The sequence below is a fragment of the Chiloscyllium plagiosum genome, unplaced genomic scaffold, assembly GCF_037043375.1.
Source record: "Chiloscyllium plagiosum isolate Xiang-an unplaced genomic scaffold, Cpla_swu_hap1 HiC_scaffold_3, whole genome shotgun sequence".
In the NCBI taxonomy this organism is placed as follows: domain Eukaryota; kingdom Metazoa; phylum Chordata; class Chondrichthyes; order Orectolobiformes; family Hemiscylliidae; genus Chiloscyllium; species Chiloscyllium plagiosum.
The window spans coordinates 21,491,591-21,507,820 of record NW_028270141.1 but is presented as its reverse complement, the minus strand read 5'-3'; the positions used below and the strand labels follow the sequence as shown (position 1 = coordinate 21,507,820).

The 16,230-nt window shown below is 43.1% G+C and overlaps 1 protein-coding gene across 10 annotated transcripts in view; it reads left to right on the top strand.

Annotated features, from left to right (window-relative positions):
* Positions 1-16,230, top strand: part of kidins220b (kinase D-interacting substrate 220b) — a 152,593-nt gene that overhangs the window by 107,046 nt on the left and 29,317 nt on the right. For all 10 annotated transcript variants that reach the window (XM_043678261.2, XM_087977882.1, XM_043678271.2 and 7 more), the window contains exons 22-23: positions 5,086-5,248; positions 10,675-10,853. In XM_043678261.2, coding sequence (XP_043534196.2) covers positions 5,086-5,248; positions 10,675-10,853 — 342 coding nt within the window. The remainder of the gene's footprint in view (positions 1-5,085; positions 5,249-10,674; positions 10,854-16,230) is intronic.

Sequence of the window (16,230 nt, the reverse complement as noted above, 5' to 3'; positions counted from 1 at the left end):
TTTGGAGGAAGTACTGAGGGTGGCAAGGGTGTAGAATGTACCCTGGTTGGAGGATTTCAATAACTTGTACCAGGAATGGTTCAGCAGCAGTACTATGAACAGGCTGGTTGTATCCTAAAGGACTAGACTGGATCTGCGGCAGGTGGGGAGAGAACCAGCAAGAGGGAAAAATACACTTGGCTTCATCCTCACCAATCTGCCCACTGCAGATTTATCTGTCCTTGACAGTATTAATAAGAGTGAACCTGGCATTGTTCTTGTAAAGGTAGATAAAAACAATGACTGCAGACGCTGGAAACCAGATTCTGGATTAGTGGTGCTGGAAGAGCACAGCAGTTCAGGCTGCATCCGAGGAGCAGTAAAATCGACGTTTTGGGCAAAAGCCCTTCATCAGGAATAAAGGCAGAGAGCCTGAAGGGTGGAGAGATAAGCTAGAGGAGGGTGGGATGGGGAGAAAGTAGCATAGAGTACAATAGGTGAGTGGGGGAGAGGATGAAGGTGATAGGTCAAGGAGGAGGGTGGAGTGGATAGGTGGAAAAGAAGATAGGCAGGTAGGACAAGTCATGGGGACAGTACTGAGCTGGAAGTTTGGAACTAGGGTGAGGTGGAGGAAGGGGAAATGAGGGAACTGTTGAAGTCCACATTGATGCCCTGGGGTTGAAGTGTTCCGAGGTAGAGAGGTTAGGTGCCGGCGCATTGCTGCAAGCATGGAGCGGACAATCTTGAAGGAGAACCGTTGCTGGTGTTTTTGAATCTGTAGTCTGTACTGTTTGTCCTGTTCGGGTCCAAACTCTGCTGGTAGAGAGGTTAGGTGCCGGCGCATTGCTGCAAGCGTGGAGCGGAGGATCTTGTAGAGAGGTTAACTGACACCTCCCCAGACTAACTCTCCCCAGTCACCTGGTGTTCAGTTAACTCCCCAGACGTATATCCCTCAGTTCTTGTAAAGACAAACTCCCACCTTTGAATCGAGAATACTCTCCATCAGATTTACCAGAAGGTGATACCAGAAATGTGAGAGTCTATACTAGGGAACGGTTACAGACTGGGTCTTCTTTTCTCACTTGATAAAGAAGGTGGATGCGTGACAAAATAGATCTGCAAAATTACAAGTTTTAGTAAATTGTGTACAGAGAGAATTTTCTATTTATGGGGAATAACATTACCAGAGGTCAATAGAGTGTGGAAAGAGGCCATTCGACTCATTGAGTCTGCACCAACCCTCCAAAGAGCATCGCACCTGACCTCCCACACCCCTGGACACCACGGCACAATTCAGCGTGGCCAATCACCGAACCTGTACATCTTTAGACTGTGGGAAGAAACGAGAGAACTTGACTGGGTAGAAGATACTTGTTAAGAAATCCATTTGGGAATTCAGAAAAAATATTATCACCCAGAGTTGGTGAAAATGTGGGACTCGCTTCCACAAGGAATGGTTGAAGTGAACGATTTAAATACATTTTAAGTAGAAGCTAGGCAAGTATGTAAGGTGAAGAAAATAATGAGTTAGTGATAGATGTAAATGAGAAAAGATGGGAACAGCCTAGCTTGAAGTATAAATTTAACATCACTCAGTTCATTATATTCTCCCAAGCAGAATATTGCATTGTTATAGTTTTTGCTACTTCCAATTCTCAATAACTGTTACATGCCCAATGTTACATGAAAATTAATGTCAATGACAGTCACTCATCTTTTCACCATTGGTTTAACAGTAAAGCTGAATCAAGCCCAGTGATAAAGAATATTATGCCATGAAATGATGACAGACTGACAGTCCTTTTCTGCAAGAGTCACATGACATGTTAAAGGATGAAGGGTAAAAGAACTTAGGGATGCAAACTAATTTTTAAAGTCACAATGCTGTATTGATGGAAAGATGTGAATAATAGTGACAGCAAAGAACTGGCCCACAACAGGCACAGGTGCAAAGTTATGGCTGTCCAATAGTGCTGAAACAGCAGATAAGCTCAGCAGGATGTTAAGGCTGGGGAACCTAATTGTGCTAAAGTGATGAAGAATGACAAAACGTTTAATAAAGTAAACCAGAAAAAGTCCTAAAATTTAACTTTTAAACAAACTGACCTGAGTAAGTGGCAGGTGATTTGCGGAAGACTTGAGGTTGGCAAATGTGATGCCACTGTTTAAGAAGGGCGGTAAGGACAAGCCAGGGAACTATAGACCAGTGAGCCTGACCTCGGTAGTGGGCAAGTTGTTGGAGGGAATCCTGAGGGACAGGATGTACATGTATTTGGAAAGGCAAGAACTGATTAGGGATAGTCAGCATGGTTTTGTGCGTGGGAAATCATGTTTCACAAACTTGGTTGAGTTTTTTGAGGAAGTAACAAAGAGGATTGATGAGGGCAGAGGATTGATGAGGGCAGAGCAGTAGATGTGATCTATATGGACTTCAGTAAGGTGTTTGACAAGGTTCCCCATGGGAGACTGATAGCAAGTTTAGATCTCATGGAATACAGGGAGAACTAGCCATTTGGATGCAGAACTGGCTCAAAGGTAGAAGTCAGAGGGTGGTGGTGGGGGGTTGTTTTTCAGACTGGAGGCCTGTGACCAGTGGAATGCCACAAGGATCTGTGTTGGGTCCTCTACTTTTTTTCATTTACATAAATGATTTGGATGCGAGCATAAGAGGTACAGTTAGTAAGTTTGCAGATGACACCAAAATTGGAGGTGTAGTGGACAGCGAAGAGGGCTACTTCAGATTACAACAGATTCTTGACCAGATGGGCCAATGGGCTGAGAAGTGGCAGATGGAATTTAATTCCGATAAATGCGAGGTGCTGCATTTTGTGAAAGCAAATCTTAGCAGGACTTATATATTTAATGGTAAGGTCCTAGGGAGTGTTGCTGAACAAAGAGACCTTGGAGTGCAGGTTCATAGCTCCTTGAAAGTGGAGTTGCAGGTAGATAGGATAATGAAGAAGGTGTTTGGCATGCTTTTCTTTATTGGGAGTATTGAGTACAGGAGTCAGGAGGTAATGTTGCGGCTGTACAGGACATTGGTTAGGCCACTGTTGGAATATTGCGTGCAATTCTGGTCACCTTCCTATCGGAAAGATGTTGTGAAACTTGAAAGGGTTCAGAAAAGATTTACAAGGATGTTGCCAGGGTTGGAGGATTTGAGCTATCGGGAGAGGCTGAACAGGCTGGGGCTGTTTTCCCTGGAGCGTCAGAGGATGAGGGGTGACCTTATAGAGGTTTACAAAATTATGAGGGGCATGGATAGGATAAATAGGCAAATTCTTTTCCCTGGGGTCGGGGAGTCCAGAACGAGAGGGCATCGGTTTAGGGTGAGAGGGGAAAGATATAAAAGCAACCTAAGGGGCAACATTTTCATGCATAGGGTGGTACTTCTATGGAATGAGCTGCCTGAGGAAGTGGTGGAGGCTGGTACAATTGCAACATTTAAGAGGCATTTGGATTGGTATATGAGTAGGAAGGGTTTGGCGGGATATGGGCCGTGTGCTGGCAGGTGGGACTAGATTGGGTTGGGATATCTGGTCGGTATGGACAGGTTGGACCGATGGGTCTGTTTCCATGCTATACATCTCTATTATTCTGACTCTAAGTTCCTAAATTAGTTTGCAAACTTTGGGGCAGATGCCAACAGTATTTGTTCAATCCCCATACATTGAAGCCTGCTTCCTTGTCTTACCCTGTACTTAATGTGGAGTGATGCTCCTTGCGTTACATAGCCACTCTCTAACATAGAGAGTTGCCTGTGATATTTACTCAGTCCATGAGGGAAAAGAGAAAACAAAATGTATTAAATTAAAGTGATAGCAGGGATTTGAGACGTGCAAACAGGAAGGGCATGCAATCATAAGATATTTAGGAATTGTACATTATGGGACTATGCCCATACCTCTCTTTATATAAGAAAATCATCGTCAGCCCATTTTGGATTTCTATTCAAACATCATTATGATCATGGAGAAACATTTACTTTGAATATTTTTTTAAATGCAATTTTTATGCTTGGCTATTAGACTAAGAATTTATTACAAGGACATTATTATTGTTCCAAGCAGAAATTTGTAGTTACTCACAGTTAATTAAATATATTTACCATGCGCAAAATACATAATGGAAATAGTTTTGTGATTTTTATTCTTGCGCTGATGCTGTTCTGCAACATAATCGGGTGTCATCAACTAAATTGTGTAGTAAAGTCTCATGATTTTAAAACATTGTTGCCTCAAATAAACAATGGCAAGTATATTTGTCGAGTAATTGTTTAAAAGTTTAACTGACAAAGTACGGAGGCAATAGTCTACATACAATTTTAATTGTTGATTCCTTTTTAAAATTCTGAATGAAATGATGTAAATATGTGTATTTTGTGAAACATTGGTTCAAAAGTAAGTGGTCACCTGTTTCTGGAATTGTCACACAAGTTTATTTGGAATTGAATTTAAAATGTCATCTCTAGTTTGCTTCCGTCTTGGAAATAACTCTCATTATAAGTTGTATAAATTGGTGAGGCAGCACTTGGAGCATTGTGTACAGTTTTGGTCACCCTGTTATAGAAAGACATAGTTAAACTGGAAAGAGTGCAAAGAAGATTTACAAGAATGTTGTCAGGACTAGTAGTCCTGAGTTATTGGGAGAGGTTGGCCAGGATAGGATTTTATTCCTTGGAATATAGGAGAATCAGGAGTGACCTTACTGAGGTGTATAAAATTATGAGGGGCATAGATAAGATGAATGCATATAGTCTTTTTCCCAGGGATGGGGAATTGAAAGCTAGAGGGCATTAGTTTAAGGTGAGAGGGGAAAGCTTTAAGAAGGACATGGGGGGTAATTTCTACAGAGTGGTGTGTATATGGCTGCCAGCAAAAGTGGCTGAGGCAGGTACAGTTACAATATTTTAAAAACAATTGGATAGGTTCATGGATAAGAGGAGTTTAGAAGGGTGTGAACAAAATGCAGGCAGTTGGAACTAGTTGAGTGGGCACCATAGTCAGCGTGAACCAGCTTGGGCTGAAGGGTTTGTTTTCCACGATGTACTATTCTATGACTCTAATAAAGCCTTTCCGAGACTGAGTTAATTAAATTTCATTGCAGGACGTTTGCTGAGGGCTAACCAAATTTGTTTCAACTGGGATCGGCTTGCCTCTTGGATAAACCTCACAGAACAATGGCCGTACAGGACCTCTTGGCTGATTCTATATCTGGAAGAAACTGACAATGTTCCAGATCACCTCACTCTGAAAAATACCTATGAAAGGTACGTATTTAATATCCTTTGTGGTTAAGTTAAATTAATTCCCCATTTCAAAAATACTTGTCTTAGTGTACAGAGGAACCTTGATTATCCAAATATCAATTATCTGATTATCGGATTATCCGAAGGAGATCTCAAGGTCCCGATAGAAACATTACATCAAAGAGGTGTTTCCAACACTGATCGCGTCTTTTGTTTACAGTGATTAAAAGTGAACTTGGCTTAAAGAAATGCTGACTAGAACAGTCCTGGACTGATGGGAGCCCAGGCACTGTCTCCAAATGACTGACCTCCCGCCCTCTCTCTCTCCCAACACTTTCCCTGGAGTTCTACACAGGAGTGTACCCTAAACCTCCTTCCCCAGATAATCTCTCCAACATTGTCCTGTTCAGGCAAAGGTGGAACCTGTCAAAAGACTGCAGAAAAAGTGTGTGCGCGCACGTGCATGTGAGAGTGTGTGTGTGCGCACACTATTTGGAGACTCCCTGCCCCCCCCCCAAAAAAGTCAGCAGTTGGCAGTGGGGGTGAGTGGGGGGGGGGTGGGGGAGGAGGACTCACGCTCTGTGTGGTGCTGCCCCATCTCCTGAATGGGGAGCAGACTTAATAGAAAACTCCAAGCCCCAGAGGAGAGGCATTGAATCAATTAACTGAAATAGTGCCTACCCATCTCGTTTGGATAATCAACATTCCTCTATATTTAGTACTTTGTACTGTTGTCACAAATACGTCCTTTTTCAAAAACAGAAATTACTGGAGAAACTCCAGTATTTGTTTCATTTCAGATCTCCATCATTTTTTTGTTTTAAATCCTTTTTCAGCTTTAGTTCTGCACCAAGATTTTTGTTTTAATTTTATTCTACAAGACTATAGTGAATTTGAAATATTAATCTTTCACTTTTTAAGTCTCCTTTTTCTGCCTTTTTTTCCCCCTTGAACAGGGGAACCTCAATTGTCCGAATGGGATGGGTGGGCACTATTTCGTTCGGTTAATTGATTAAATGCCCTTCCTCTGGGGCTCAGAGTTTTTAAAGACTGCTTCATGTTCAGGAGACTCCAGCAGCCCACAGTGCGTGTGAGCCCCACCCCCAACCCAATGCAACACTGCCCCCCAGCATAAAGCGGGTGAACTCCACCCCTGCCTGCCCCTAGAGCCCCGCCCACCCGCTCTCACACACCCCCAACCCTGTCCAGTTCTCCACGTCCCAACTCCATCCAACACCCCAACCCCGATCAACCCTGTCCTCCACCCCCAAACCCCATTCCCCAACTCCAACCCCGTCCAAAACCACCCCCCTGCCTCCTCTCCAGAGCAGCCGGACTGTACACCAACAGCAAGACTGCTGCTGCAGCTGCCTTTGTGGGTTAAGTCTCCAAATAGAGCACGCGCACGCACATACACACGTTTTACTACAACTTTTTGACAGGTTCCACGTTTGCCCTGTACAGGACAGTGTTGGAGAGATTATCTGGGGAAGAGGTGGGGGGTTTAGGGTACACCCCTCTGTAGAACTCCAAGGAAAGTGTGGGGAGTGAGAGAGGGTAGGAGGTCAGTCATTTGGAGACGGTGCCTGTTTAATCACTATAAACAAAAGACGCGATCACTGTTGGAAACACGTCTTTGATGTTTCTGTCGGGACCTCGAGATCTGCTTCGGATAATCCGGTATTCAGATAATTGGTATTCGGATAATCTTTTAGGATTTAGGAATCACTATGTGGGTGAATTCACATTCCACTATAATGTAACCAAAGCGTCCATAGGTTCAAATAATGTCATTTTGGGTGGTTTTTTTTGTAATTGATTCTTGAATTCACATATAATTTCATTTTTGTAAACATTCATGCTCCTCCCACATGGATTAGATTAGATTAGATTCCCTACAGCGTGGAAACAGGCCCTTTGGCCCAACAAGTCCACACCAACCCTCGAAGAGTAACCCATCCAGACCCATTTCCCCTGACTAATGCTGCTAACACTATGGGCAATTTAGCATGGCCACTTCACCTGCACATCTTTGGACTGTGGGAGGAAACCAGAGCACCCGGAGGAAACCTACGCAGACATGGGGTGATTGTGTGGAGTTTGCACAATCACCCAAGGTTGGAATCGGACCTTGGACCCTGGTGCTGTGAGGCAGCAGTGCTAACCACTGAGCCACCGTGCTACCCGCTGACATTGAATAGAAATTGCTTCAGTCAAGTGAAATATGAATGCCATTAAATTCTTATTCCATTCACTTCCTGGTTTTCCAGTTCTATAAATGGAAATTTAAATCATCCTGTGCTCAGTCTACTCATTGTTAATAGAAAAACCTAACACAAGACATCAAACAAATCTTTGAACTGTAAGAGTTTTTTGCTAGAGATTTGGGGAATCGAAACGATTGATCAGTCATGATGTAATTAAATGGTGGAATAGGCACAAAGAGCTGATTGCCTGGTTGTATGTTCCTAATCTGTCCAATGTTGATCTTCTACTGATTTCCCAAGCATTTTTTTTCTTATTGTTCATGGTGTCCTTTTCCTATATTGCTCACTCATTTTGTTATTGTGTGCTTCAATTCAGTGCTCAAAAAGCTTAATTCTCCTAATGTTTTTGTGTCAAAGTTCAAACTTGTGGTTCTTCGCTGAACTGCTTCATATGATTGAGTACCTCAGTTGTCTTGGTGACCAGGTCTGGATACAGTATTGCAGATGACATCTAACTAGAGCACAACACAGTACCATCTTCCTTCTGATGGAGTGTTTTAATAATTTGAAGATTTTGGAGAAATTTGAGATTTTTGGAATTTTCTGTTTCCGAGAGCTGTGGTGGCGTAGTTGTAAAATATGTTCAACATTGCGATTTGTAGTTTTCTACATTTTAAAACCATGATGGAATACAGGAATAGTTCAGGGAAAAAAGTTGAAATATGCAGTTCAGTGACCTTATTTAATGGACAGAGCAGGTTCAAAGCACTGAATGGCCTACTCCTGCTATTTCTGATGTTCTTACGTACATAATTACTGGTGAAATGCTTGCTTACTGATGGAATAATTGTTATGAAAAGATTTTTTGCTTATTACATTATCTTTAATCAACATTTTTTCAGTATAGATCAGTTAAAATTAATGAATATCAGTAAAGTACTAAAAACCACAAAGAACTACACATCCCTCAAGCACTTGGTTACACTCCCAGTTGAAATGTAGCTTGCGGTTGGGGGCACAGCTGGTGAAATGCTTTAGTCTGCCTCATGTGACACATCAGCTAAGAATTCAAATCAAATTCTGTAGAACAACCCTTTTTAGATATTTGTTTATTCTTAATACTAAAACCATTTCTGTTTTTTAGTGAAGAATTGTATTAAAAATAGCTGTCATCAATACTCCAAACCAAAGGAGTAGCCATGGGCACCCTCATGGGCCCCAGCTATGCCTGCCTCTTCGTAGGATATATGGAACAGTCCATCTTCCACAGCTACACTGGCACCACCCCCCACCTTTTCCTCCACTACATCAATGACAGTATCGGCGCTGCCTCATGCTCCCACGAGGAGGTTGAACAGTTCATCTACTTTACTAACACCTTCCACCCCGACTTCAAATTTACCTGGACCGTCTCAGAGTCCTCCCTCCCCTTCCTATACCTCTCAGAATCAACACGGACATTTACTATAAACCGACCGACTCCCACAGCTACCTAGACTATACCTCCTCCCACCCTGCCCCCTGTAAAAACACCATCCCATATTCCCAATTCCTTCGTCTCCGCCGCATCTGCTCCCAGGAAGACCAGTTCCAATACCAAACAACCCAGATGGCCTCCTTCTTCAAAGACCGCAATTCCCCCCCAGACGTGGTCGACGATGCTCTCCACTGCATCTCCTTCACTTCCTGCTCCTCCGCCCTTGAGTCCCGCCCCTCCAGTTGTCACCATGACAGAACCCCACTGGTCCTCACCTACCACCCCACCAACCTCCATATACATTGTATAATCCGTCGTCATTTCCGCCAACTCCAAACGGACCCCACCACCAGGGCTATATTTCCCTCTCCTCCCCTATTAGCGTTCCGAAAAGACCACTCCCTCCGTGACTCCCTCGTCAGGTCCACACCCCCCAGCAACCCAACCTCCACTCCCGGCATCTTCCCCTGCAACCGCAAGAAATGCAAAACGTGCGCCCACACCTCCCCCCTTACTTCCCTCCAAAGCCCCAAGGGATCCTTCCATATCTGCCACAAATTCACCTGCACCTCCACACACATCATTTACTGCATCAGCTGCACCCGATGTGGCCTCCTGTATATTGGGGAGACAGGCCGCCTACTTGCGGAACGTTTCAGAGAACACATCTGGGACACCCGGACCAACCAACCCAACCGCCCCGTGGCTCAACACTTCAACTCCCCTTCCCACTCCACCAAGGACATGCAGGTCCTTGGCCTCCTCCATCGCCAGACCATAGCAACACAACGGCTGGAGGAAGAGCGCCTCACCTTCCGCCTAGGAACCCTCCAACCATAAGGGATGAACTCAGATTTCTCCAGTTTCCTCATTTCCCCTCCCCCCACCTTGTCTGAGTCCCAACCCTCGAACTCAGCACCACCTTTCTAACCTGCAATCTTCTTCCTGACCTCTCCGCCCCACCCCCACGCCTATCACCCTCCCCTTATCACCCTTACCTTCACCTCCTTCCACCTATCGCATTTCCAACGCCCCTCCCCCAAGTCCCTCCTCCCTACCTTTTTATCTTAGCCTGCTTGGCACACTTTTCACATTCCTGAAAGAAGGGCTCACGCCCGAAACGTCGATTCTCCTGCTCCTTGGATGCTGCCTGACCTGCTGTGCTTTTCCCGCAACACATTTTCAGCTCTGATCTCCAGCATCTGCAGTCCTCACTTTCTCCTAGTTATCAATACTTTGTCCACTAACAGTACATTTTCTTCTGACCAATGAATTAAAAATGAAATCTAGACAAATTGAGAGAGAAAACCCATTTAGATTATAGTGTACATTAATTTTGTTTCGGTTTTTGAATTTCTAAGTGTCTGCCAAAGTCTTTATCTAACTTGCTATATTAGGGTTGATTGATCACTTGGTATGTCTTTAAAGAATTTGAATAATTTTGTCAGTTAAGTAAAATGAGTTGTTACCATTGCATTTCTGTATGGTTTATTCTGGTTTCAAAACTGGGAATTAATCTATTTAGAACTTGTTCTCGATGACAATATTGCAACATTATCATTTCTCTTAGCAGTTGCATTTTAAATAAAAAAATTTGCTTAATTTTTTAAATTTTGTATTTTTTTAATCTGCTCCTTTACAGATTGAGATGATACAAGTGGCATGCTTGTTAAAGGATCTTTTACAACAGGGTAACATTTCTGACAGTCTAGAAATATGATTTTTTAAAAATTGTTCAATAATATTTTTATGATTTTCTTCAGAATTTCCAAAAACATACCAACTACCAAAGATGTGGAGCCACTTCTAGAAATTGACAGTGACATTCGGAGCTTTGAAATTTTCCTATCTTCAAGAATGCCAATTCTTTCAGCACGTGATGTAAAAGTATTTCTACCATGCACCGTGAATTTGGATCCTAAACTGCGTGAGATCATTGCAGGTGAGTACTTTTCAATTGGTAAAGTTATATAGGCCAGGCTCATCAGCCAGAATCTTTGAGAGGCACCTGTAACTTTCCTATAGTTAATTTTTTTTCTTTATCTGTCATTTTCCTAGCCTGAATTATATTTTAATAATAAAGAACAAGAGATATGATTAGTTTCAACTGACTTTAATTCCATTCTTAACTGGTTAATGTATATATTCTGACTTAATCTTAATATTTAATGATAGTGAGCTCCATTAATTGTCTTCCTGTATAAAAAAGTTGGCATCATAACCTTTGGCTTTGTAATCAAGCTGTGTACGAAATATATAGCATACAAACAGGGTGCTGGAATATGCCTTGAGCTTGGTTTGCATTTGGATCTGATTATAACACCAGATCCACAGTCCTGCACACCTGATAACATTTCATTTCTTTGCTCACTAATAATCAAACCACCTGTGCCTTATAAATATTCAAAGTTCTGCTTCTATCACCTGTTCACACAATCAAATGGAGTAAGGCAAAGCCTGAGTGCGCATAGATTTCTAAGAATTTGGTGCAGTGTGTAAATTTAGTTTGGAGGAAAAGAGGTGTTTTTCTGCTTTTTATTTTGGTTTGTAATTTTAAAGGTCTTTGTAAGAGGATAAACTAAAGCCCAGGGATTGGGGTCCCAACACAAAATAGTGATATCACAGGTGGCATGGTGGCTCAGTGGTTAGCACTGTTGCCTCAGCACAAGGGACCCAGGTTGGGTGACTGTTTAAGTGGAGTTTGCACATTTTACTCAAGTCTGCATAGACTTCCTTCAGGCGTTCTTTTGCCTTACACAGCCCAATGCTATACAGGTTATGTGTGGCCATGTTAAATTGCCTCATAGTGTCCAGGGTTGTGCAGGCTAGGTGAGTTAGCTATGGTAAATGTGGAACTACAAGAATTGGGTGGGGAAGGTGGCATGCTATTTGGAGGGCTGGTGCTTTCTGAGTTGGTTAAATGGCCTTAAACTCTACTGTAGGGATTCTGTAGTTCCATCAAAACCATAAGTTCATTGGTTAGTAATACCTGTTGATTTGACAATATTATAATTTGCTTTCAGATTAAAGGTTAAACAGAAATCTTTTACAGATTAAAACTAAAAGGCAAGTAGGAAATTTTTAACACAAAAGTTAAGAACTAAGTGAACAAAGTATAGATACAGAGCTAGGCAATGGATGTGCATGGAGTGTGAGTTGGTGGGCCCCACTGTGGTTCAGAGTGACCAAACTGTAGCAGGTATTGGTTGTTGAGGAACTCTGGCTCCCTGCAACACAACAGGGAGGGGAAAAGTTACCTTAATACTGTGTTTCATGAAGCTGTCGGATCTCTTATATTAACTATCTCAAGCTGTCAGTGGTCAGGGACGGAAGGAATGACTACAAGCACGGCAGGGAGAGAGAGATCCAGGAGGTAGTGCTGCAGAAACCTCGACAGCAGGTTTGAGATTCTTGCTCCCTGTGTGGACGAGAGTGGGATGTTGTATGGAGATGTACAAATTGACCGTAGTACTATGTAACAGGGAGTCATTCAAGAGAGGGCAATGAATAGAGAATTGGCTAATGAGCAGGAAACAGCAAGTGGAAATAAGGGGTTCTTTTTCAGGTTGTTGACCTGGGACCGGGTTTCACTGGAATCACTGCTGTGATTGCAATTATTTACGATATATTGATGAATTCGAAGAAGGAAGCAAAGATACTACAGCCACATGTGCAGATGACACAAATATGGCTGGAAAGGCAAGGTACAAGGGAGCTACAGACAGACAGTTTACAGAGAGATATTGTTAGGTTAAGTCAGTGGATAAAAAGTTGGCAAATGGAGTTTTATGCATGAGAAAGTGAAGTTGTTTGTCTTGGAAGGGAGAACAAAATTATTTAAATGGAGAAAAACTGCAAGAAACGGCATAGGGACTTGAAGCTACTTGGTACATGAAGCACAGAAAGCTAACACAGATGCAGGGAGTAATCAGAAAGGTAAGAATGTTGGCCCTTCAAGGGATTTGGAGTATAAGAGAAAGGAAGTCTTACTGTAATTTTCCAAAGTGCTGGTAAAGCCACAGCCGGAGTACTGTGAATAGTTTTGGTCCCCTTGATTTAATGAAATCAAGGAAAAGTATTTCATTAGATTCAGTAGGATGATCCTCGGTATGGAGAGTTATCTTATGGGCACTGTACTCATTGAAGTTTAGAAGAATGTGACTTGATCTTATTGAAACAGGATTCTTAAGGAGCTTGATAGGGTAAATGCTGAGAGGATGTCTCCCCTCATGAAGAGTCTAGGACCAGAGGGCGTAGTTTCAGAATAAAGGGGCATCAATTTTAGACTGAGATGAGGAGGAATTGCTTCTCTGAGGGTTGAGAGTCTTTGGAAGTCCTTTCCACTAAGAGCTATGGGTCAGAATCCTTGTGTATATTTAAGGCTGAGATAGATTCTTTAACAGGGCATTAAAGGGAAAATGCAGTAAAGTGGAAATTAGGTAGATTGGATCAGCTATGATTCTATTTAATGGCAGCAGGCTCAAGGGGCCAAACAATATACTCCTGTTTCTATTCCTTATGGACTACTTGTCTGTTCTGGGAGAGTCTCATCCTCTGTGAGAAAATAAATTTACCCCATCTCCGTTTTAAATGAGTGATCCCTATTCTAATCCTCTTTTAAGAAGCAGCTTTCTGACTCGTCAAGATGGCAGCGATTCTGTAGGACTGCTGTGGACAGCTCTGCCCAACAGCCAAGGCATACTGGTGTTTTTGCCATCCCTGGCCAACTTATGTGGTGGAATGATTAGTTTAAAACCTTACACAACACATATTTGTTAATATTTGGGAGTGGGAAGGATGTCAAAGGAACAAGGAGTGAGCAAACAGCAGCAGGGAGGACACTCCCTTGCAGCATCTACCACACCAGAGACTGCAGCAGCAGCAACAGCCTCTCCTGAACCCCCGGGGACCTGACAGACTCAAAGGAATTGGCTGCGGCGATGGAGAGACTTACCTTGGAAGTTGCGGCTGCGATTGAGGAGATCCATGGGGAGATTCGTGCCCAGGTCCAACCTATCGCATCCATGCTGCAGAAGCATGAGCAGGAGATCCAGGGCCTCGGGGAGAGACTGGAGGAGATGGGTGGTTGAACTAAGGCCTCGGAAGCTGCGGTGGAGTCCTCATCCAGTCGGATCCAGATGCTGGAGCGAAAGGTGCGGCCCTTGCGAGATCGTATCGACGACCTCGAAAATCGAGGTCGGAGGATAAATCTCCGAATTGTCGGGCTCCCTGAAGGTGAGGAAGGTGAGCAGCCAGTCAGCTTCTTTGAAAGCTGGCTGCCGAAGTTTTTGGGCCTTCACATACGAGTCCAGCAGGCTGCAGATTGAAAGGGCTTAACTGGTTACAATGCACAGGTTAGGGTCGGTACAGCGCCGCCGCTCGGTCCTAGTGCATTTCCACTCATATAAAGACAAGCAAAAAGTCATAGAAGCTTCTAAATCCCTGGGGAAAGATCCACAGGCACTTCTGTACAGGGGATCAAAAATCATATTTTTCCAGGATTTCGCTGCAGCTGTAATTCGAAAGAGGAAGTCCTTCGATGAAGTTAAAAAGAGGCTGAGGAACCTGGGCATCCAGTACTCCATGAGTTACCCCGCAGAGCTCCGTTTCAGCCACGAGGACTCAGTTTATACATTTGACTCAGCGTATAAAGCTAAACACTCTGTAGACGCTTTAAAATAGACGGATTGGCCTGAAGAATATGGTTAATGTTTGTGCACTTTTCTATCTTTCCCCATGTTTTCCTTTTTTTATTCCTTTCTTTCTCCCTAGTAATTTCCTTTTTGGAAAGAGGGGAAAAGACCATGGAATAAGTTGTTCCTTTTTTTTAATAACTGGATTTTTTGATGGGAAATTTTGTGGATGTTCTTTGTTGTCTCTCCCCCTTTTCTTTGTTTGTTCTGTTTCTCTTTTAGTCACAAGTAGAGGTGACACAAAACCAGGGATGGGGGATGGGTTGAGTGCTCCTCCTGACTTTGTATTTTTTTCTGTTGATTTAAGGATCATCTTGTTTTTTTTCTGGCCTAAGGCTGGGGCACAGTCCAGGTTTGAAGGAGCTGTGAAGGAGGGGATGGGTAGGGTGAGTGTCCCCTATGGGCAGGGGGAAGAGTCTTCCATTCAATATTTTATAGTTGGTTTTCTTTGTAGTTTTTGGTAGTAATAGTTGTTTATAGTTATGATAATCGTTTTTGTATATATAGTTCTTCAACTCTGAGTCTTTATTTTCTTATGCTCGGTGTTTTGTAAGCAGGGTTCTCCCTCCGAGGGGTTCAAGGGTGTCTGAAAGGGGATATGGCTAAGTGTCTTATTAAATGATGCCCCTGGAATATTAAGGGAAGTTATTCGCCCGTTAAAAGGAAAAGAAGTACTTTCTAGCCTTAAGAGGGAAAGGGTTCATATTGTTTTGTTGCAGGAAACCCATCTCGATGGTGGGGAACACCTAAAATTACAACAGGGGGCTTATAACCGGGTATTCTTTTCATCCTTTACTACTAAAAGTAGGGGAGTGGCGGTACTTATCCAGAAAAATCTTCCATTCACATTATTAGAGCAGGTGAAAGATGTGCTGGGACGGTTTGGATTACATGGGGAGAAATATGGCATTTTAAATGTTGACTGTCCTCCAGCGCATCCCCTCAAATGTTTGATTAGTGCCTTCTCTAAATTGATTGCTTTTGAAACACGGCACATTATTATAGGGGGGGGATTTTAATTGTCTTTTGGATCCGACAGTGGACAGGATGCCTTGTGGGCCCCCAACTATTTCTTCACAGGCCAAGCAGGTGGTTGACTTATGTGAGAAGTTGGAGCTGGTGGATATTTGGAGATGTCTTCACCCTACCGGCAGCGACTTCACCTTTTTTTCAAACCCACGTAAATGTCACACGAGGATTGACCTCTTTCTGGCTCCCTCAGCCCTTCTGGATTCGATTATGCGTTGTAAAATTGGGAATATAGCTATAACTCTAGGTTAAGGCCAAGAGTGAGGGGCTAGGTTTGCGGCACTGGCGTTTGGACCCTTTTCTCCTTAAGGATTCCAAATTTGTGGAATCCTTTTTGAAAGAGTTCAGGAATTCTTGACCATCAACTCAGACATGGCCAGTAGTCCGTCTATGTTATGGGAAACTGCTAAAGGCTTTTTTAGGGGATTAGCTATTTCCTATTTGGCTAGCTGGAAACGACAGAAGGAGGAACAGCAGCGTCTACTTGAGATGCTATTGAAAGCCACTGAAGCAGCATGTTTTGTGCGGCATTCGGTGACTAAGCTACAGCGGATCATGGCCCTCCGGGCTGCCTTGAATTCAATACTGACACAAAAT